The sequence below is a fragment of the Hyla sarda genome, chromosome 4 (assembly GCF_029499605.1).
Source record: "Hyla sarda isolate aHylSar1 chromosome 4, aHylSar1.hap1, whole genome shotgun sequence".
NCBI lineage: Eukaryota > Metazoa > Chordata > Amphibia > Anura > Hylidae > Hyla > Hyla sarda.
The window spans coordinates 25,839,010-25,861,568 of record NC_079192.1 but is presented as its reverse complement, the minus strand read 5'-3'; the positions used below and the strand labels follow the sequence as shown (position 1 = coordinate 25,861,568).

General features: G+C 42.8%; 1 protein-coding gene across 1 annotated transcript; it reads left to right on the top strand.

Moving 5' to 3' along the window:
* Nucleotides 1-9,799: 9,799 nt before the first annotated feature.
* On the top strand, nucleotides 9,800-22,301 carry LOC130367638 (mucin-3B-like). Its single transcript, XM_056570201.1, has 12 exons — nucleotides 9,800-9,844; nucleotides 11,612-11,971; nucleotides 12,673-12,774; nucleotides 13,714-13,835; nucleotides 15,397-15,455; nucleotides 15,768-15,916; nucleotides 16,110-16,172; nucleotides 17,073-17,238; nucleotides 18,420-18,581; nucleotides 19,916-20,019; nucleotides 21,179-21,249; nucleotides 22,142-22,301. Exons 1-12 carry the CDS (start codon nucleotides 9,817-9,819, stop codon nucleotides 22,175-22,177), a joined length of 1,422 nt encoding a protein of 473 aa, XP_056426176.1. The 5' UTR covers nucleotides 9,800-9,816; the 3' UTR covers nucleotides 22,178-22,301.
* Nucleotides 22,302-22,559: the final 258 nt, after the last annotated feature.

The window sequence follows — 22,559 nt, the reverse complement described above, 5'->3', positions numbered from 1 at the left end:
GCGCTTTAAATCAATGAACTGCAGCGGCTTTTTCAGGTGCAGAGACCGCCACCGCTGCCGGCTTCTCTGCGCCTGCCTGTCCTGGGGTCCCTGCTGCCGCCGCTTCTCTCCACCTGCTATCGGCGCCGCTGCCCCTTCTCTCCCCCTGTCTATCGGTGCCGCTGCCCCTTCTCTCCCCCTGTCTATCGGTGCCGCTGCCCCTTCTCTCCCCCTGTCTATCGGTGCCGCTGCCCCTTCTCTCCCCCTGTCTATCGGTGCCGCTGCCCTTCTCTCCCCCTGTCTATCGGTGCCTCTGCCCCTTCTCTCCCCCTGTCTATTGGTGCCGCTGCCCCTTCTCTCCCCCTGTCTATCGGTGCCGCTGCCCTTCTCTCCCCCTGTCTATAGGTGCCGCTGTCCCTTCTTTCCCCCTGGCTATCGGTGCCGCTGCCCCTTCTCTCCCCCTGGCTATCGGCCGGCAATGGGGCAGCGGCTCCGACAGACAGGGGGAGAGAAGGGGCAGTGGCACCCATTGCCGGCGCCGCTGCCCCGTTGCCTCCCCCATCCCCGGTTGTATAATTACCTGTTGCCGGGGTCGGGTCCGCGCTGCTTCAGGCCTCCAGTGTGCGTCCCCTGCGTCGTTGCTATGCACTGCACGGCGCTGCGCAATGAAGAGTGACGTCACTCGTCATTGCGTCTCGCAGCGCTTAGCAACGACGCAGGGGACGCCACACCGGAGGCCTGAAGCAGCGGCAATAGGGCAGCGACACCGATAGACAGGGGGAGAGAAGGGGCAGCGGCGCCGATAACCAGGGGGAGAGAAGCGGCGGTAGCAGGGCTCTAGACCCCAGGAAAGGCAGGGGGAGAGAAGCGGGCAGCGACGGCCTCTCTCCCCTTGCCTTTCCTGGGGGCTTCTGTGCGGTAAGAAACAGTGCATCGGGGTATATACACACACACGCACCCTCATTTTACCAAGGATATTTGGGTAAAAAACGTTTTTTACCCAAATATCCTTGGTAAAATGAGGGTGCGTGTTATAGGCCGGTGCGTGGTATACCCCGAAAAATACGGTAATTTATAAACCTGTTTAACTTTCTGGCACCAGTTGATTTAAAAAAAAAAGTTTTTCACCGGAGTACCCCTTTAAAGACACAGTAAATTGTCAATTTTGCGGTTTTGTTTTTTGTCCTTTTAAAATCAATAAATCTTTTATTTTTTCACCTACAGACCCATATGAGGGCTTGTTTTTTGCGTGACCAATTGTACTTCCTAATGACAGCTTTTCTTTTACCGTTAGATGTACCATGAAACCAAAATATTTATATATACGGGCAGAAATTTATAGGAAAACCACAATCCTGCAACTTTTGGGTGGTTTGGTTTTTACGCAGTGCACTTTATGATAAAATATCAATACCAAATATGTTAATTTTCTTTTTTCTTTCTTTTTTTGTTGTAAAATGGTAATGGATATTTTTTTTTTTTTATTGTGGGGGGGGGGGGGGTTATATAATTTTAAAAACTTTTTTTTTTTTTACACTTTTTAAGTCCCAATGGGTGACTTTTATATGTAATCATTAGATAGCATCATACAGTGTGATCGGCTATCCACTGATATAGCCTGGTTAAGCCACTGATATGGCCTCCTCCACCATTGTAGGTCATGTTGCGGGGGTTCCCTGAGCCCCTCTGAGTTACCGCAGATGTTTTACTTTCACTTTAGATGTCGTGATCGGCATTGATCACGGTGTCTAAAGGGTCAGTGACCAGCAGCGGCGGGATCACAGCTTCCTGTCTTTAGCAGTGAGTGTCTGGTTACTGATATTAGCCAACACTCACCGTTCTGAAGTGACCGCAGCTCCTGCATACAGGTACGCCCTTTGTCCTTAACAGGTTAAATGGTTTAAATTCTCAGGATAAGTCATCAATCTCAGATCACTAGGGTGGCGACACCCTGCACCCTTAGGGCCCCAGCTCCAGAAAAAAACAGAGCCAGAAGCAAACAGCTCCATACTCTGTGAAGTGGCCATGTTGGGTTAGTGCAATCAGACACATAATTACATGAAGTTTGACTTTTTTTTTTTTTTCACCCCTATGGGGTCTAATGCCTCACCGTAAGTAGCAAATCTGTTTTCATCATGGTGGGGGGATTTGTTATTTTCCTGAATAGAATCCATATAGGGATGTGATACTGTAGGATGGACGCTACTATAATGACTTCTTAATTATTTGGCGCCCATATCAGCCTTATTTTTAGTATATTAACACACACACACGTGTCATTTGATGCTTACAGGTGCTTTCTCCAGGAATGTCACTACTTTAAAGGGGTAGTCCGGTGAAAACCTTTTTTCTTTTAAATTAACTGGTGCCAGAAAGTTAAACATATTTGTAAATTACTTCTGTTAAAAAATCTTAATCCTTCCAGTACTTATTAGCTACTGAATGCAACAGAGGAAATTCCTTTCTTTTTGGAACACTGATGACATCACGAGCACAGTGCTCTCTGCTGACTTCTCTGTCCATTTTAGCAACCGTGCATAGCAGATGTATGCTAAGGGCAACATGGTGGCTCAGTGGTAAGCACTGCTGCCTTGCAGTGCTGGGGCCTTGGGTTCAAATCCCACTAAGGACAACAATAAATAAAGAGTTATTATTACTATTGTAATGACATCAGCAAAGAGCACTGTGCTCGTGATGTCAGCAGAGAGAATTTCCTCTGTAGTATTCAGCAGCTAATAAGTACAGGAAGGATTAAGATTTTTTAAAAGAAGTAATTTACAAATCTGTTTAACTTTCTGGCACCAGCAAGCACATCTGTGCGAAACGGAGCTTGGTTGCCATCCAGTGTCCCCCCACTACCCTCCTTCCTTACTTATGTATCTGTGAGTATTTTAATAAAGAAGAACACTGCTAGCAACTTCTGGTGAGTCGACGATCCTTTTCTTCATTGACTAATTATCAATTTTGCTCACCAGCAGTGGTTGTACTAAGCCAAGCACAACAATGGTGAAGGCATATGGAGAGGGGAACTCTCTGATCTAGCAGCCGCTCCTGGAACAGATGCAGCAAACACACAATTTCCTCCAAAAGAACCACAGGATCAGGCAGGCGCTTGGATCTTGTTTGAGTAAAAGGATTTATTACCCACAATGCAACGCGTTTCACGGCAAACCACATTGCATTGTGGGTAATAAATCCTTTTACTCAAACAAGATCCAAGAATCTACTAGATTGGCCCATCTAAAAGTGCCCTTGTGTCTTGCTTCTGTAATGAGCTATGGTGAGTTTTAGGAGCCTTTTACACGACTCAATTATTATACAGAGACATACAAGCGATTGCTGGATTGCTCATACGCCCTTCACTTTCATTATTGTTGGCCGCACATCCCACATTTACACTGCACAATGTGTGGCTGACTTATAAGGCCTGAAGAAGCAACATAATCTGCTAAGAAACAAGAGTTTTCTTGTTTATCAGCTTATCGCTGGCCCTTTTAGGCTGGGTTCACACCACGTTTTGTTAAATACGGCTCCCGTATACGGCTGGGAGGAGGGGGCGGGGCTTAATCGCAGCGCCCGCACTCAGTCGTATTCGGGAACCGTATTTAATGTATGTCTATGAGCCGACCGGAGTGAACTGCAGCCACCGGTCGGCTTCGTTTTCGGCCGAATGCGGTTTCCCGACCGCAGGCAAAAACGTGGTCAACCACGTTTTTGCCTGAGGTCGGGAAACCGCATACGGCCGAAAACGAAGCCGACCGGAGGCTGCGGTTCACTCCGGTCGGCTCATAGACATACATTAAATACGGTTCCCGAATATGGCTGAGTGCGGGCGCCGCAATTAAGCCCCGCCCCCTCCTCCCAGCCGTATACGGGAGCCGTATTTAACAAAACGTGGTGTGAACCCAGCCTTACAAAGGTTAATTATCAGGAAGAATGTACCTATGAATGTTCATTCGGCCAATAATTGGCCCAAGTATTTTAACGTGACTGAAGATTAATTGACCTGTACTTATATCCTCATAAGGGTATATGATGCTGTCAGTTTGGGACACACAGTCAAGCAAGGACATGTGCCATAATTGGCAAACAAAAATGAGTCCTGACCTTTCTACATCGTGTCATTTTTTAGGTCCACTATTTTATGCCAATTAAGTTTTTACAAATATAGCAATGGACATTTGGGAAGCCCCTTCCTCTGGGTCCCATTATAAGTCATGAAGATCTGTATTAACCTGTCTTCCACTGAAATAAGCATTCCTTACATGAAAGATAAGATCACTCCAAGTCTTTTGCAGCTGGGGTAGACTTTGCCCATTGTAAAATGTCACATGACACTGACACAGTGGCAGCTACAAGTAACCTCAATGTATTACGTCTGCACATTTGGGCAGTCAACTATCAATGACTTTATGATAGCATTCACACACGTCAGAACTCGTCCCATATTGACCCCTGCATTGCAAAACTCTGGAGAGAAAATTTGTGAGGACGTCAATGTATGGGCTCTATGGGGCTCTAAGGGCCATAAGAACTCCTTTTGGTGCTGTATGGTGCTCCACGCTACACTGTACCCCCCAAGGGCTAAGGCTGGAAAAGGTTGAAAAACAAAACAAAATGCAAATTGAGAACATATATCCTCCTTAAAGAGATAGACCCAGTTGGTCAATATGCTTCATAGGGACAAATGGGAAACAGAATTTTGAATATCACATAATATATGGGGAGGAGAAGCTGTTTTAGACTTTGCATTGGGACACAGAGGATTCAAGTTACACCTGTCTGTCAGTGTTCCCTATTTCGGCATAGAGACATTGTAGACGGATTTCCCTCGCTCTTGGCTCCCTCCTATTAGCAAGGGTGGAGAGCTGGTCCAAAGAATGGCTACTGCTATGGAAGCCTCCACAGTGTACAGCAGGAAGTGGCAGACCGGTGGGAGTAGTAGTAACCAGCATACAGCAGGAGGTGATGGACTGGTAGGCTGGTGATAGTACGGTCTAATCAGTGGTATCTGGCACAGGAGGTTCAAATTCCTCACTGAGCCATATTTGATTCATTTTTACCTGTTTTTTTTCACATTGCTGGCAGACTAATCTTGTTCACTTAGGGATGACTATGCTGCTTGCTGTGCTAAACACTCTCTCTGATGTTACACAGGAGGAGTTATAGTAGCCAGCCTGCAGCAAGCAGTGGTGGACTGGTTGGAGTTGCAGTATTCAGCATAGAACAGGAGAAGGCAGAGTAGTGGGTCTTCTAGTAGCCAGCAGACAGTGTTGGACTGGTGGGAGTTGCAGCATCCAGAGTACAGCAGGAGAAGACAGTGAAGAAATCACTTTATAATTTTAAAAATGTGAAATAATTTTGCCCCCTTAATGGAAGTTGCAACAGAAATCTGCTTTCAGAAATGATGCACGCCAATAAGTGCAAGGAGTGGCCCACCCTCTCTGCCTCATGATTGAGCAAGGTATAGACTAGTGGTAGCTGTAGCCAGCAGACAGCAAGCAGTGGTGAACTACTGATACTTTTTGTCATGCCTTGTCATGCCTCTCCATGTGCTGATATAGAGCCCTAATTCCTAAAGTCAGACCCTGACTATGCCTTACTGTGTTTTTGTAGAGACGGCACTGTGCCTTTTCAGGGCTGGATCACTGCTGGCTGGGATTTGTAGTGTATCTCGAGTGACATAATTCAAACCAAATATAAAGGTAAAATAAACCTTTTCCAATATCATACACCTTATATTTGCATTACATGTCTTCTCAGTATATATAAATTGATAAATTTAGTATCCCGACTGCTTCCTATCTATGGTAGGGGGATTAGATGATTTTGACCGGAATACTCCTTTAACTATTTCTGTGTATTATATTGACATATCAGCGTACACTGAGCTGCCACAACTGTGTAAAGGGTTAAATATTTGCATATTGTATCAGACTGAGTGAATTGTTTGTTACTTGATGTGCTCCCTAGCTAGTTTCTATGCAGAAACTTCCAGAAAGGCTGTGGGAAGAGTCCCTGGTCTAATCCCCTCTCTCTAGAGGGCTAGACCCAAACCAGTCTGAGTCTATCTAAGTTCAGTCCAGAAGAGAGAAAGTGAACCCCAAGGTGAATCTACCTTCTGGGAAAAGTTCAAGCCTTTTCATTGTCCTGAAACCTATTCAAGATAAAGCCTGTTTCAAGCAAGTCACAAGTCATGTTTCAGTTGCAAGTTCCAGCTAACATGAGAAAGAGTGTGCAGTGATCACAGCACCGTAAGGAGCTTGGAGGATGTCACCCAAAATGCCAACTTCAGTCCATGCTGTGAGGGCATTGTGTATCAAGTTTCTAGCTTTAAAGGGGTACTCCGCCCCTAGACATCTTATCCCCTATCCAAAGGCCCCTTTATCGCTGGTCATTACGCATAGAGCGAGTCTAAATCCAGCGGAACAGCGCATAGAAATCTCCTGAGCTTAAAACTCACAAGGTCCCAACCAACTGTCAGGATTCTCGTAGACTCTGATTGTACAAAGACTGTTCCTGTTTAATTCTGAATAAAACCTGCAGTAAAAGTTCCAACAGTTTTCTGAAACCTCCGGTTGTGGACAATCATTTATTATTCCTCCCTATCGCTCTTGGGACGGGTGGTGATAGGACAAGCATATACAGAGGAGCCCCCACCCTGGCGTCACAACAGTTAAGGATTAAACCATCACCCTTTCATCACTGCACAGCTACACCCCATATACCCTAGACCCCCACAAGCTTATCACAGTAGCATGCCACAAACCTGTGGTACAAGTATCTGCACAACAGTAAGCCGATCTGTTTAGGTTAAAGGGGTACTCTGGCCCTAGACATCTCATCCCCTTTCCAAAGAATAGGGGATAAGATGTCTGATCGCGGGGGTCTTGCCGCTGGGGACCCCCGCAATCTCGGCTGCGGCACCCCAGACATGCAGTGCACAGAGCAAACTACGCTCTGTGCCAGATGACTGGCGATGAGGGGCAGAGGCTTATGACATCACAGCCACGCAGCCTCAATGCAAATCTATGGGAAGGGGCGTGATGGCCATAGACTTGCATTGAGATTGCGTGGCCGTGACATCATGAGCCTCCGGAGCTGCACCCGTTGCTCTAAATGAACGCCTGGTGCAGCAGGCAGATAGGGGATAAAATGTCTAGGGGCAAAGTACCCCTTTAACATCTTATTGAATCGTTCCTGTATTCTATCTGCAACTGCATTTATACTAGTAAACTCATTATATATGAGAAAATCACATCAAAGACTTTCCCCTATCTGCACGTAAAGCAACTCTTAAAGGGACAGTGACCAACATTTAATCCATCTGCTTGAAAAGTGTAAAATGATGCTCTGTTCTCAAGGGACTTTGGAATGATTGGATTTTCACAAGATGTTCAGTAAATATTCAGTAAATATTTATCGGGTGGTCTTTATCAGGGACTATTTTATTAGAAACATTTCTAATACAGGGTAGGACCATGCTGGGACCAAAGAACATTATATACTGTTCATAGAAGACTTTCAACCAGATTCCAGAAAAATGACTGTACTATGTTGTTCTTGTGTTTTTGGTTACTCTTCCACCACAACCTTGTACAGTGACCCCCCGACCTACGATGGCCCCGACATATGATGAAATCGACATACGATGGCCTCTCAGAGGCCATCGCATGTCGATGTCAGCATCGACATACAATGCTTTTTTATGTCGGGGCCATCGCATTAAGTGCTATCCGGCAGCGCCAAATGCTTAAGCTGCTGCCGGATAGCAGCTTAATGTTCCCCGTATGGTGCGGTAAGTATTATTTACCCCTCCTCGATGCTCCAGGTGCCCTCCGGGTCCAGCGCTGTTCTTCCGGTGTCTTCTCGGCCCTCTCCAATGACGTCAATACGTTGCTGCGCACGTCATCCAATAGGAATGGCGTACGCAGCGGCGTAATGACGTCGCTACGCAGGCCCAGTAAGGCCTTGCGGAAGACAGAAGAGGACCAGAGAAGACAGAAGAGGACCGGAGAAGACAGCGGAGGACCGAGAAGACCAGGAGAGCCCAGCGGAGGCCCGGAATCACCATCGGGAGCGGCGGGGACACCATCTCGAGCGGCGGGGACAGGTGAGTACAGCTTCCTATACTTTACATTGCACAAATCCCTCAACATACGATGGATTCGACAAACGATGGCTCGTTTGGAACAAATTACCATCGTATGTTGAGGGACCACTGTACTTCTCTATGACGCCGACACCGTCAGACTATGTGCAGACAACATTTCTGGGCTGCATTTTACGGCTCAAAAATGTCAGATTTTTTAACTGTCTTGTTTTTGTTTTGGTTTTTTTAAGCCAAAAAAAATTTAAATTTTAAGACATTATAGATAGTCTTTTGGGTTGTTTTTTCAGCCATAAAATACTGATCAGAAATAGAAGGGGAGTCCAGCGCAGCTTCTCACAGATATGCGGCTTTATTTTTTTTCATGCAGATAACACACAGGATACACACAGAAGTGACGCGTTTCGGCCGGTGTCACCGACCGAAACGCGTCACTTCTGTGTGTGTCCTGTGTGTTATCTGCATGAAAAAAATAAAGCCGCATATCTGTGAGAAGCTGCGCTGGACTCCCCTTCTATTTCTGATTGCTACAAGGTGAGTTTACACCTGTCCGTGTCGCAGCGGGTCTATGCCGGGTGAGCTGATCCTGCCTCTCCTATAAAATACTGATTTTTTTTTTCAGATTTTTGAAAATTTTTCAGTAGTATCAAAAGCTATAGCCCAATAGTCTTTTTTTTTTTTGCCTTCGGTGACATAGCTTTGACCATTTCCTGCCTAAATTCAGGGCTGGTGCCAGGATTTTTGTCACCCTAGGCAAAAGCTAATTTCCACCCATTGGTCGCCCTTTGACACGCCCCACCTTACTATTGGGATGACACACTGTAACAAACCTCCTTCTCATGCTGCTGGCTGAGCGAGTGGTTCGGATAGTGGTTGTCTAACTTTCTTGTGGCAGGCAGAGCGGCATCCCCCCCCCCCCTTCAAGAGGGGGCTCTGGGCAGCTGCCTATTTTCTGGCCATGCCCACATTACATACCAAATTACAATTCCAAGTTGTTTCCACATTCTCAAAGTGTCTGGAGATCTCATTCCTGCACTTCATACTACCGGAACAAACCTTTGACAAGAGGATTGTTGGGCTTATAGGGGACCCTCAGGTCTACAACATCGCTATTGATCAAAACATCACAAGGGTAAAAATGCCCAGTATTGGAGTCACATCCATTTGTAGTGGAGCGGCAGCGTCCGATCGTACTATACAAAAATATACATATAATCTGTATACACGTAATACAAAAAGACACCGAACAGCTATGACAACTAAAAATAACCAACAGTCACAGCTACATAGGAGGAAAAAGTGGAAAAAAGAAGAGTTCAAGCAATTTGATGTAATGTTAGATATCAGAGATCATAAGGAAAGACAGGGGCGATAATTATGTAAATTATTTAGCAGAATTGCGTATTTTCCAAGTAAAAAGTTGCCCTAAGGACTTGACGTAAAGCAAGAGACATCAGCACCGTCAGGAAGCTTTATTGTGCCGGAAGAGACAAGGCTTTTCTAGCTATCAGCAATTGAGGAACTGCGTTTTATGCCACTGAGACCATAAAATCCTGTAATACACACGTGCTATAAACAACAGTGCGTAATAGGAATATTAGTGTATAACGTAAGCATGTGGGGACCACAATATAAAAGGAGGCTTCTTTCCCCTTGTCTTCTCATATGAGTTCTTTATCCTGTTGGTAAAGGACAGTTTCGAGATGAAGTCCTTGGTCTTCACAGTCATGATGGGGTTTGCCTTGCAGGCTGCAGGTACTTTTTTGGTGCTCTTTTTGTTTTGTCATAGTATTTTTAGGAAAAAACAAACAAACATTTTTTGGGGTAATTTAAATAGGCACTGTCACCAACTTTATTTTTTGATATGTTGTAGTACTTATGTACTACAACATATCTCTAATGTACTTTTATTATTTTTTTGTTTTCATTAAAAAGGTTTAATTTACATTTAAAAACCGGCCACTGAAAAAGGACTGATTTTGGGGTGGCAATCAGTCCTTTTTCAATTAGGCTGCACTCGCTCCCTGCCTGTCAATCAGACAGGCGGGAGCGAGCGCATTGGCTCCCCGGCCACTGGCTGGGAGGCCACTCCTCCCGCACATCGCCGCCGCCTCGTTGCCGCCGCTGTCCCTGCACTCCCGCTGCCGGACTCTGCAGTAACGGCAAGTGTAATGAGGGAACGGGGTATGCGGGGCGCGGGGTTGGGGGGGGGGAGGAGTGAACGGGCTAGTGCCGTAGCGGGGGGGGGGGGAGGGGGGAACGGGCTAGCAAAAAAAAAAAATAGGATGGTGGGAGCTACCCTTTAAGGAAATATTACATTGTACTTCAGCTGTTTGGGCATTGTTAGTTAGAAATCAAAGAGAAGTGTCAGAGCTGATATATAGCAGTATATACCGGCACATATTTTTGTATATTTTCGGCTAAGTTTCTCCAAAGTTGATCTTTAAAGAGGTACTCCCCTGGAAAACATTTTATTTAATTTTTTTAATCAACTGGTGCCAGAAAGTTAAACAGATTTGTAAATTACTTCTATTTAAAAATCTTTACCCTTCCAGTACTTATCAGCTGCTGTATGCTCCACAGGAAGTTCTTTTCTTTTTTAATTTCCTTACTGTCTGACTAGAGTGCTCTCTGCTGACACCTCTGTACATTTTAGGAACTGTCAAGAGCAGGATTGGTTTGCTATGGGGATTTGCTCCTACTCTGGACAGTTCCTGAAATGGACAGAGGTGTCAGCAGAGAGCACTGTGGTCAGACATAAAGAAAATTCAAAAAGAAAAGAACTTCCTGTGGAGCATACAGCAGCTGATAAGTACTGGAAAGGTAAAGATTTTTAAAAGTAATTCACAAATCCGTTTAACTTTCTGGCACCAGTTGATTTAAATAAAGAATGTTTTCCAGTACAGGGGAACATTATTATCACCTAATTGCCAAGGGATCCTTTTACCCAAGAAGTAATCTCCTGATGGGACTCTTAGGCTAGGTTCACACTGTGGAATTTCTGCCAGAGTTCGAGCCGGCGGCACTAGGACCGCGCGGACTGCATTGTCATCCCCATAGACGGCAATGCATTTCTGGGTGGATCTTTTGGGAGATCTGCTCAGAAATGCATTGACATCTATGAGGAAGGCAATGCAGTCCACACGGTCCATGTGCCGCTGGCTCGATCTCCGGCAAAAAATTCTGCCCAGAGATTCCACAGTGTGAACTCAGCCTTAGGGTCTATTTACGCTTGCAGAATTTTGTCTCAAATTGAAGCCCATAGACTTCTATGGGATTTCACCCTCCCATTCACACTACTGAATTCTGAAATTCAGAAGTGTGAATGGGATTACGGAATCCCATAGAAGTCTATGAGCTTTAATTTGAGGCGGAAATTCTGCCATATGAACAGATCCTTACAATAAGGAGCATATCAATAACTCTTGTCTCTAAATTTGCCGAAATGCGAAAATGGACAGTATAGAAAAACATAAAATGCAACAAAAATACATTATCAATAGCCTTGTTTTTTCTCTCTAGTATTAGGAATATCTAAAAGTGAACCAAAAAATGGACAGTTGTCCATACAAAGATCCGGTCACAGGAACGTCACGTTCTTTCGAAAGGACATAATACAGATGCAAAAACATCCTGAAAGGCAAGCCATCATGATTTTGGAGGAGAGAAAGGTAAACTACAATGAAATTAAGAGAAAATCCATGAAGAAGAGGAGCGTAGAACTGTATGCAGAATTTGGATCAGGGGACATATTCTCAACACTATCTCCAGAAAGCACCAGCTCTCCAGAAGGATCGGGTGATGGGTTCACAACACCAGAAGGATCTGGAGACGCCCCAACTTCTTCTGTCGACCCAAAGCCCACCATAACCATTGCTCCACGTAAGTGTCTTGGTAATATTTATCGGGTGCTCTTTAGCAGGGACCTTTTTTTTTAAGAACATTTCCCAATGTAGGACCCTACTGGGACCACAAAACAATATATACTGTTCATAGAACACATTCAACCAGATGCCAAGAAAATTGCTGGACTGTGTTGTTCTGGTGTTTTTGGTTGGTCTTCCTCCACATCTATTATGCCAAGACCATCAGACTATGTGCAGACAACATTTCTGGGCTATATTTTACAGCTCAAAAAAGTCAGATTTTTTTTTTTTTTTCAAGTGAACAAAGTTTCAATTAAAGACTTTTTAGTTTTTGGGTTGTTTTTGAATCCATAAAGTACTGCCTTTTTGATTTATTTTTTCGAAAATTTTTGAATCGTATAAATAGCTAAAGCCCGAAGGTCTTTTTTTTTCTTCTTCCATGACATAGCTTGGGCCATTTCCTGCAAAAATTACCTGCCAAATGATGTGCCAAAATACGTCCATTTTTTGGAAACTAAGGACCTTATGCTACAACTAAAGGATATTTTACCATTGAGTTCAATAGAACTTAATAGTGAAAAACAATCCAGTTTTTGGGCTAATTTTTAGGGATGTAAAATGAGTGTTTTTGGGCCATTTCTATTGGTAGTTTTTTGCTCTATATGGTTTGTATAATGATGAATTTATAATAACAGTGTATTGTTATCTATTCCACAGTACAATGTCGGAACGGGGGCTTCTTCAATGGTAAAATTTGTGAATGTGGCAAAATATATTTTGGTGACCGCTGCGAGTTTATCTCAGGGAGAATAGAAATTGGTAAGTATTCGTCAATTTTAACTAATATACAAACTAAGACTAGAGTGCAAAAGTATATTTATACCTCCTAGTATAGATTATAATATAATATTATATTATTTTATATTATATTATAATATAGTGTTAGGACATGCTATTATGCTCATTCCCATATTTTACCCAATTCTTTTTAAGCTTCTACACTGCAGCTCTGCCTATTCAGACTGGCTGCTGTGTATAAGCACAAGCTCACCAAAAAGTTAGTATATGGGCAGAGGAATTCCATTACAGTAAGGAGAGATTATTGGTACAAATAGAATGGGTTCAGACGTAATATGTGGGTCAGTATTTGACCCTCATTTAGGTTCCAGTATTTGGTTACACTCCTGGTATTGACTAAAAATACAGAACAAAATGAGGACCACGATAAAGTACTACGCGTGGACCCGGCCATGAAGTCCTTTAAATGGGCTTTTAAAAAGTAGGGGGCGATCTGGAATTTTGTTTTAAAATATGGAAGCAAGCTCTAAAGTTTTCACCCTGGCCAATGGATGTGGGTGCCCTAAAAAGAGAGTACCTTCTTCTTAGATCTGAAAAACATTCTCCCAGAAACAGCACCACTCGTGTCTTGAGTTTGTGTCTGGTATTGCAGCAAAGTTCCATCGAAGTGAATAAAGACGAGTTTTAATACCCCACACAACCTGTTGCAACCCCAAGGGTGGAGCTGTTTTTGGAAGAAAGAGGCTATGTTTTTCCAATCTTGGACAATTCCTTCAAGAAATCCCAAATTATCTGAAATAATCTGTTTATCCGATATTTTAGGCTCTATAGTCACACTCTGGACTACTTGATCAATTATATATATATATATATATATATATATATATATATATATATAGATAGATAGATAGATAGATATGGCTACTGAACATTTTTTTCCTCTACATTTTATTTATTTAGGACCATCAATAAATGTCACAGTGAATGTGGAGCTGAGATTTGTGAATAGAATATTCAATGAAAATTTAGAGGACATCTCAAGTCGGGGTTATGAAGAATTTGAGACAATTTTTAAAAAAGAGGCAAGTGCGTTTTTTTTAGGAATAATATAAATTATAGTCATAATAATTATAATGTTAATCTATATATATAAAACTCAACGTGTGTGTATGTATATATGTATGTATGTGTGTGTGTGTGTGTATGTATGTATGTTCCACAAAAACCTCCAAACGGCTAAAGATATTAACATGAAACTTGGCCACATGTTACTTATATGTCAACAACAAATGTAGGATAGGTGATTTAACCCTTACTCACCCCCATTTGCCAGGGGCGGGGTTTTTGTTTAAAGTCCCATACAAGTCTATGGGAAATATATGTTACTGCATAACTTCCAAACGGCTGGAGATATTTCGATAAAACTTGGTCACATGTTACTTATATGTCCACTTAAAATATAGGGTAGTTAATTTAACCCTTAACTACCCCCATTTGTGAGGGTCGGGGTTTTTGTTTAAAGTCCCATGCAAATCAATGGGAAATGTATTTTCCCACATAACTTCTGTACGGCTGGGGATATTTCAATACCTGGTACACATATTATGGGTCAGGATAGGAGGTCGGGATATGAGGACAGGATAGGAGGACGGGATATGGGGTTGGGATATGACAACAATATATGAGGACAGGGTATGAAATCAAAAACTTCCTGTTTAAAGTCCCATGTAAATCAATGGGAAAGGTATGTTCTCACATAACTTCCGTATGGCTGGAGATATTTTCAATAATACCTGGTACACATATTATGGGTCGGGATAGGAGGTTGGGATACGAGGACAGGATAGGAGGACAGGATAGAAGGACCGGGATAGGAGGACCGGGATAGGAGGACCGGGATAGGAGGACGGGATAGGAGGTCGGGATAGGAGGACGGGATAGGGGGAAGGGATAGGAGGACGGGATAGGAGGACGGGATAGGAGGACGGGATAGGAGGATGGAATAGGAGGTTGAGATAGGAGGACGGGATAGGAGGTTGAGATAGGAGAACAGGATAGGAGGTTGTGAAAGGAGGTCGTGATTGGAGGTCAGGATAGGAGGTTGTGATAGGAGGTTGTGATAGGAGGTTGGGATAGGAGGTCGGGATAGGAGGACGGGATAGGAGTTCGGGATAGGAGGTCGAGACAGGAGGTCGAGATAGGAGGTCGAGATAGGAGGACGGATATGAGGATGGGATAGGAGGTCGGGATATGAGGACGGGATATGAGGACGGGATATGATGACGGAATAGGAGGTCGGGATAGGAGGTCAGGATATGAGGACGGGATATGGGGTTGGGATATGACAACAGTATATGAGGATGGGATATGGGTTTGGGATATGACAACAATATATGAGGACGGGATATGAAGTCAAAAGCTTCCTCCTTTGTTTATTTTCCTCCCCAACAAGGATTAGGAAGGAAAAACTGGGCAACGCCGGGTATTAAGCTAGTAATGATAATAATAATTGTTGTTGTTAATATAATATTTATGATTATTTTTATTATTATATTTATTATATATTTTTTACTATTTTTATGTAGTAGTAGACTTGTTGATATGTAATTATTTACAGTATTCATTTTTTTTATTTTTTTGTAGATGGCTTTGCTCTACAGAAATGTTTCAGGATACAAAGATGTGGAGATACTGAACATAAGGTAAGTGTTTCTAGACAAGGCTTTATTATTAGTTGCCTCTGTGAGTTTCTATAATCGCCTCTGGAACATCATGATTTCTTCCTTGGTCATTTTGGTACTTAAAAAAAAAAAAAAACTAAACAAATGCCAGGTGCAGCAGGGAGATCACAGAGGTCCCAAGCAGTGGGACCCCCGCGATCAGACATCTTATTACCTATGCTTTGGATAGGGGATTAGATGTCTAGGGGCAAAGTACCTCTTTAATGGAAAATATGATGGCCTGTAAGTCAAACACAGAGGACACTGTATAACTTGGTGTTGTGTTTCTGGCAGGAACGGTAGCGTCATTGTGAATCATACCATAATCGTGGAGGTGGAATATATGTCCGCCGTTGCCCTCGATGAGACGTATAATACAGTATTCCATGATGTTGAGACTCAACTGGAGAATCTTAAAACTGAAAACTGTACGAGTGGAACATGTAAGTACCGGCTAGGCCATACATGGGTTTTACCCCATTCATAGATTTGTTAATACTATAAAGTACTTGCTATCTATAGACAATAATCGAGCAATGTCCTAGATGAATTTAGTGATATTATAACTTAATATTGTACAGTGGTGAACAGCCCGCGCCAGAAGATTCAACTCTGTTTTCTTTTGTTTCCTCCCAGCTCCCTTGTGTATTAATGGAACCAGCTACAGTATAAAAAGAGTTCCAGTGCCATCCATGGAGGGTGAGTGACAACCATTTACTGTCTCTTTAACAATATGATGATAATGATGGTGGTGAATCTGATCATAGTAGGGATGGTGATCATGATAGTGTTGGTGATGATAATGGTGGGGATGATGTTGCTGGGGGTGTTAATGATGTTGATCGTTGATGGTGATCGTGATAGTTGAGGTGATGATGTTGCTGGGAGTGGTGGTGATGGTGATCATGATAGTGGTGGTGGTGATGATGATGGTGGTGATGAAGTTGCTGGGGATAATGTTGGTGGTGGTGGTGATTATGTTGCTGGGGGGGGGGTGTTAAAGATGGTGATCACGATAGTTGAGGTGATGATGTTGCTGGGGGTGTTGATGGTGGTGATGGTGATCATGATAGTGGTGGTAATGATGATGATGGGGATGATGTTGCTGGAGGTGTTGATGATTATAGTGATTATGATCGTTATGGTGGTGGTGATGATGATGTTGCTGGGGGTGATAATGATGATGGTGTTGACAGTGATCATGATAATGGTGTAAATGATGATGTTTCTGGGGGTTTTGATGGTGGTGATGGTGATCATGATAGTGGTAGTGATGATGATGGTGGTGATTATGTTGTTGGGGGTGATGTAGATGGTGGTTTTGATGTTTGGGGGGGTGTTGATGGTGTTGATGATAATAGTGGTGGCGTTGATGATGGTAAAAATAGTAATGATGGCGGATTAGGTTTATGGTGATGATTTGAATGATGATCTCAAAAATAATGGTGTCAATAAGGATATTGATGGTAAAGATTTTGATGGTGATGAAGATATTAATGTGTTGAGTCGAAGATGATGGTGGTAATGATGGTGATAATAATAGTAATAGTGATGGTAGGGGTGATATTGATGTCATTATTTCTTTCTTATGTTTGACAGAACTTTGTAGCAAAATAATTCCGGACAGTTTAAAAGACTTTTATACTGCAAATAGAACACATACGGGTGTCACCTGTTTATCTGACTGTGATGCAGATTCCCCAAATCATCATGACTGTAATGATGGTGTCTGCCTGATTCTCCCAAACACTGGAGCACGCTGCAGGTGAGTTCATGCAGTTGTATCATAAGTACATCTTCTAGAATAAGAAACCACACCTGAACATTGGTTGTGTCTTATATAGTTTCTTATCTCCATTTACGTTAAAGAGGTACTCCATTGGCCAGCGTTCAGGACATTTAGTTCTGAACGCTGTGAGCATGCTACGGGGGGCGGCCATGCCCCCCTGTGCCGACAGGCCATGCTTCCTCAATGCAAGTCTATGGGAGGGGGCGTGGTGGCTGCCACGCCCCTTCCCATAGACTTGCATTGAGGGGGCATGGCCTGATGTCAGAATGGGTGTGGCAAACCCCCGCAGCACACACAGCGTTCGGAACTAAATGTCCCGAACACTGGCCAATGGAGTACTCACATCCTCCTCAGCTAATAAACAGAATAATCCTGGCACCAGCTTCTTTGCTTCATCAACTTTATTTAGTAATATAGCATATTACAGGTACGCAAGACGCGTTTCGGCATATAGCCTTTCTCAATTGTATACAGACAACAGTATAAAGCACACTTATATACGTAACTTCCTGGGTGTAGAGGAACCACAGATGAGTTTCAATGATGATTTACAGCTCATCAATGCGTCAAGAAAAAGGGTAAACACAACAGAAAAGCACATGGCTATGTAAACAAAAACAGGAAACACGTATCTGCATATCATGCGCTCCCGCTAGTGTTATGTTCCTGTAGGATCACACGTTTGAATCTAGAAAGAATAAGAGACAGAGAAATATACAAATCATGACAACATTAATATCCTAAAAGAGAGGATATTGTTAGGGAATGATCACATCAAAAAACGTGTTAGTTCACGGTCCCTATAAAGCCGTTTTGGCTTGAGTGTCTTTAATTTCTGTATCCAGAAAGCTTCCTTTTTCCTTAACAGCTTTTTAATATTCCCACCATGTCTGGGCAAAGAAGCTGGTGCCGGAATTATTCTGTTTATTATTTACGCTACTACCACGAGCACAGCACCTGCCCTTGAGTACCGACCTTCTATACATACACATCCTCCTCAGCTGCTGGTTGAGTTTCTTGGCACATGTCCTTCAACCACTAGAGAGGCATGACCTGAATCACCTGAGCCCCAATGCTTGAAAGTTTATTTTTGGGATCCCGTAGGTGCCATCATTTTATTTTTGTACCTCATGTTATGTTGATTTGTTTTTATGCAGTTGTCCAGACACGGATCAATTCATCTATGCATCAGGGGACTGCAAAGGCAAGATGTCCAAGTCAGCTCTCTTTGGAGGAGTTGGAGCAGCCATCGGTGTCTTGGTAATAAGTTTTCTCATTGTGGGATTCTTTCAGCTCAAGAAGTGGAGGAGGCAGAAAAGGTGAGACCCTCATGGTTCTTAATAGGGGTTAGACTGGTGGTCTACCATACCTACTTGGACCTTATGGCAACTGAAGAGTAAACATACATTGTATTGTGTTTAGTTTATGAACTCGACCCATAATTCACTATATTAGGTGCCCAATAGCACTAGTGTAATTATTATTATTAATAATAATATTAATAATAATATTAATAATCCCAGTCCATGGGTTGTTGTGGCCAATCATTACCCTATAGTTTACATGTTGCTTCTTTTTCTGCCCAGTGATGGTGCCAGTAAAGAGACTAGTTTGCCCCATAATTGACATATGAGCTCTTTTCTTCTGGCTACTGTACTACCTGTATTGTCTTGATGGTGGCTATACATGAGACTAGAATAATACGTTTTCCTACAAGGCATGTACAACATATCAGCATATCAGAACGAGGGGTCTCAACCTTGGTCATGCCACCATCCTTGCTACTGGGTGGTGAGAACATGTATAGAACTCCTCACTCCAGATAAACTGCATAGCTAGAAAACATGGAGCAATTGTCTATCAGTCATGAAAAGGAAGGGGCTTCATACACCAGACACCATTCTGGGGAGATATTTTAATCTTAGTGGTTCCCCCTCCCCCCTCCTCCCCTCTCTTCTATGTAATCAATGGCTGTTCTATTGCATTATTAAGAATGAGTAGTTGTTTTCTGACAGCTGCTCCCTTCTTTACATTTAAAAAAATAAAATACATGACCCATCTAATAGGGCTAATATTATGCAACAGTAAAGTGGTTTTCAGGGCAAAAAAAAATCTACCAGGCTGGGTCAAAATAATAAACATCACATACTCCTCTGGATTCCCCTGACCACTCCCCACAGCTGCCATGCCGATGATGCAGGTCTTCCACACGTCTCTCTTTATTTCAGGTTCGGTGCCATGCCGACTCAACAGGACCTGCCCGCTCAGTGAATCGGGTGTTCCACCACCTTCACGGATTGTCTGAGCAGGCATGATCCTTTGGGGTGGGATGGCGCAGAACCAGGAAGAATCAGAGACCAGCGCGGGACTCGGAACATCAGCGTGGCAGCTGTGGGGAGGACCAAAGGAGGTGAGTATAGTATGTTCATTATTTTTATACAACCCCCAGTCCAGGAGCAAATGTTGCCCAGACAACACCTTTAAGGATGCTTTGATTTATTCTTTTTTCAAGGGGGACAACCATTTCCCAGTAGCTCAGTTATAGTCATTTATTTAGACCTTATAACGTGACAACAGGTCCCACTGTGTATATTCTGATAAACATGTCATTGTACGTCTCGTGGTAACGGGTCAATGTTTTCTTATCCCAAAGGCAAGTGAGCAAAGATGAATTTCAACCCAACACTGATGACATTTGGGTGGAGGATGAGATTTTCACCAACTTTACTGCCAATATGAATGCCCAACAAGATAGAGGTAGGTATTGTATTATCTGACATCCCTTAAGATAGACTGAGTCCTCTAAATGAAATATCTTCAGACCAGTGAAAATTTATTTTCTCCCCATTTTTAATAGTTATCACAGTAAAAGATTGCACCAGCGAGCAGCTGTCATCTGTGGGGAAACCTGTCAGGAAGTGTTCAATTTCCCTACAGCGCCACTATAGGGGAAATGAAGCATTACACAGTGTTTATGCACATCATTGGGCTGTCTTTGTAATACTGGACAGGATAGGTCATCCAGTGTGGGAGATCAGGATCAGGAGATCAGGATTGGGATTACGTCTAACTTAATTCCCTAACAAAGTGTATGAAAATAGGTTACTACTAGAGATAGGAGAATTTTAAAAAAATTTGATTCGGCCGATTCATCGAATTTTCAGAACAAATTTGGTTTGATACGAATATATTTGCAGTGAATCACTATAAAAAAAAACGGCTATTTCCAGCTACAGAGAGCCTCGATAGGGGTGTAAAACACTTTTCCTTGCCATAACATGCAGAGGGAGTGTACTGTGAAATAATACTGTTATTCAGTATGACATGCAGATTACAGGCATTGCTATTAGAATCACTGCCGCAGAGCGGCACAAGACAATGAGTCTGGATGTGGCAGCAGGGTAGGGAGACCTTATGGCATCACAATTGAAGAGATTAAAGAGATTTTTTTATACAGTAATACACTCCAGTACGGTTGCAATAGAAAAAAGCGTACTCTCTCTTCAAAGGATAGGGGATAAAATGTCTGATCGCGGGAGGCCTGCTGCTGGGACCCCCTGCGGGGACTGCACCTCTAGTTTCAGATACCTCCTGGTTTCTCGGACTGGGACCGTGATGTCACGCCACGCCCCCTCCATTCATGTCTATGGGAGGGGGCGTGACGGTCGATCAGACATCTTATCCCCTATCCTTTGGATAGGAGATAAAATGTTTTTGCCTGGAATACCCCTTTAAACTTAAACAATAGGTCACTTACATTTTTGCTTCCTGCATATAGATTTTAATTTCTATTTTACAACATCAGAACGACGAGATAATAAGGAGCTCATATGGAATACGAATGGTTAATGATAAGATAATGAGGGCAGTTGTATGACAGCTGTAAATTTCACGCTTTTTCCCTTTTCCCCTACAGATTCATCCAGCAGCGGATCTATGGTAGAGAACTTCAGACCTGTATTGGACAAAATCAATACATCAGTTGAGGTAGAGTATTGGGGTCTGCCCCTCACCCGGTCACCGACCTCCATACAACTCCTCCTTCCTCTCTGCCCATATTTATCAGTAATGTGTATGTTTATCACAAATAAAGGTTGGCACTCACACAATGAGGAGGTCGAAAGGATATCCAACATCTTACCTAAAAACTAGATATACTGGGCCTTCTTAGAGTTTCCATTCAGTTGAATGAAGGACCAAATAAGAGTCAAATACATTCCGTCATGTCCAGCTTCTAAAGATATTACGTACATATCTCATGCCAGGTTATGCCGATGTATACTTCGGTCTACCTGCAGCAGGCCCTTTGAATTGAGTTGATTAAAGGGGTTATCCAGGAATAGAAAAACAGAGCTGCTTTCTTTCGAAAACTGCTCCGCGTTGGTCTCCCGGTTGGGTGTGGTTCTGCATCCAGTGTATGGAGTCAAGTTGTAATACCACACCCAACCTGGAGACAGATGTGAAGCTGTTTTAAAAAAAAAATAGCTGTGTTTTTCTATTCCTGGAAAACCCCTTTAAATGTCATCCACTTGTGTCTACATTCAGTCAGTTGTGTAAACAGATTGTAGAGCCTGTAAAAACAGTCTAACACACAGCATTTGTTCTGGTAATAAATTGAAAGTAGTTCCTAGTTTGTTCTGTTAAGGTCAATGGACCACCCCCAAGGGTACACTGCAGTATACATTGACCTGTATCTCAACATATACCGGCGATGCAGACAAAATAAGATGTCTGTGGGTCCTTAGTTACTTCTCATTTTTACCAAATTTTAGAGCACTTTAGTGATGTTCAACATGGCCGACGCAACTGGCCACGAGAGTTCTAAGCAAGGTTTTCTGGTTTCCTCAATTAAGCTTCTTTTTCTTCTATTATTTACCAGATTACAACAAAAAGACCCTCAATCTCCATGGTATGATTGATGCCAAAGATCTTCTACCCACTGCCCTTATTTTACAAGGACAGTTAAAGAGTATAACATGGAAAAGCTGGGCATATCTCAGAAGACTTTCGTGAGAAGGTCATCAAGGTCAAGAAACAGAAGATGCGGTGAAGCAAAGAACAAATTTAACTTTATGGTTAATTTAACTTTCGATTATTTATTATGGAATTTTATTCTACCTCTTTATATTTATTTACATTTTAACTTTGTACAAGATGTTTGTCTCAATGTAGACAATAAAACTACATTATTTTTTACAAAAATTCTATATTATTTTAATGCTTGTATTTCTAAGTCGGCATCTATGTTAAAATCCAAGTAGGAGGAGAAGTTAGCTCCATTTTGACTGGTGTCATAA

What these genes read in the sequence shown, in the direction of transcription:
- LOC130367638 (XM_056570201.1), top strand. Translation starts at nt 9,817, where the DNA reads ATGATGGGGTTTGCCTTGCAGGCTGCAG. An exon ending in AAACTGTACGAGTGGAACAT is followed by an intron (nt 15,917 to 16,109) that starts GTAAGTACCGGC and finishes GTTTCCTCCCAG; the next exon opens with CTCCCTTGTGTATTAATGGA. An exon ending in AAGTGGAGGAGGCAGAAAAG is followed by an intron (nt 18,582 to 19,915) that starts GTGAGACCCTCA and finishes CTTATCCCAAAG; the next exon opens with GCAAGTGAGCAAAGATGAAT.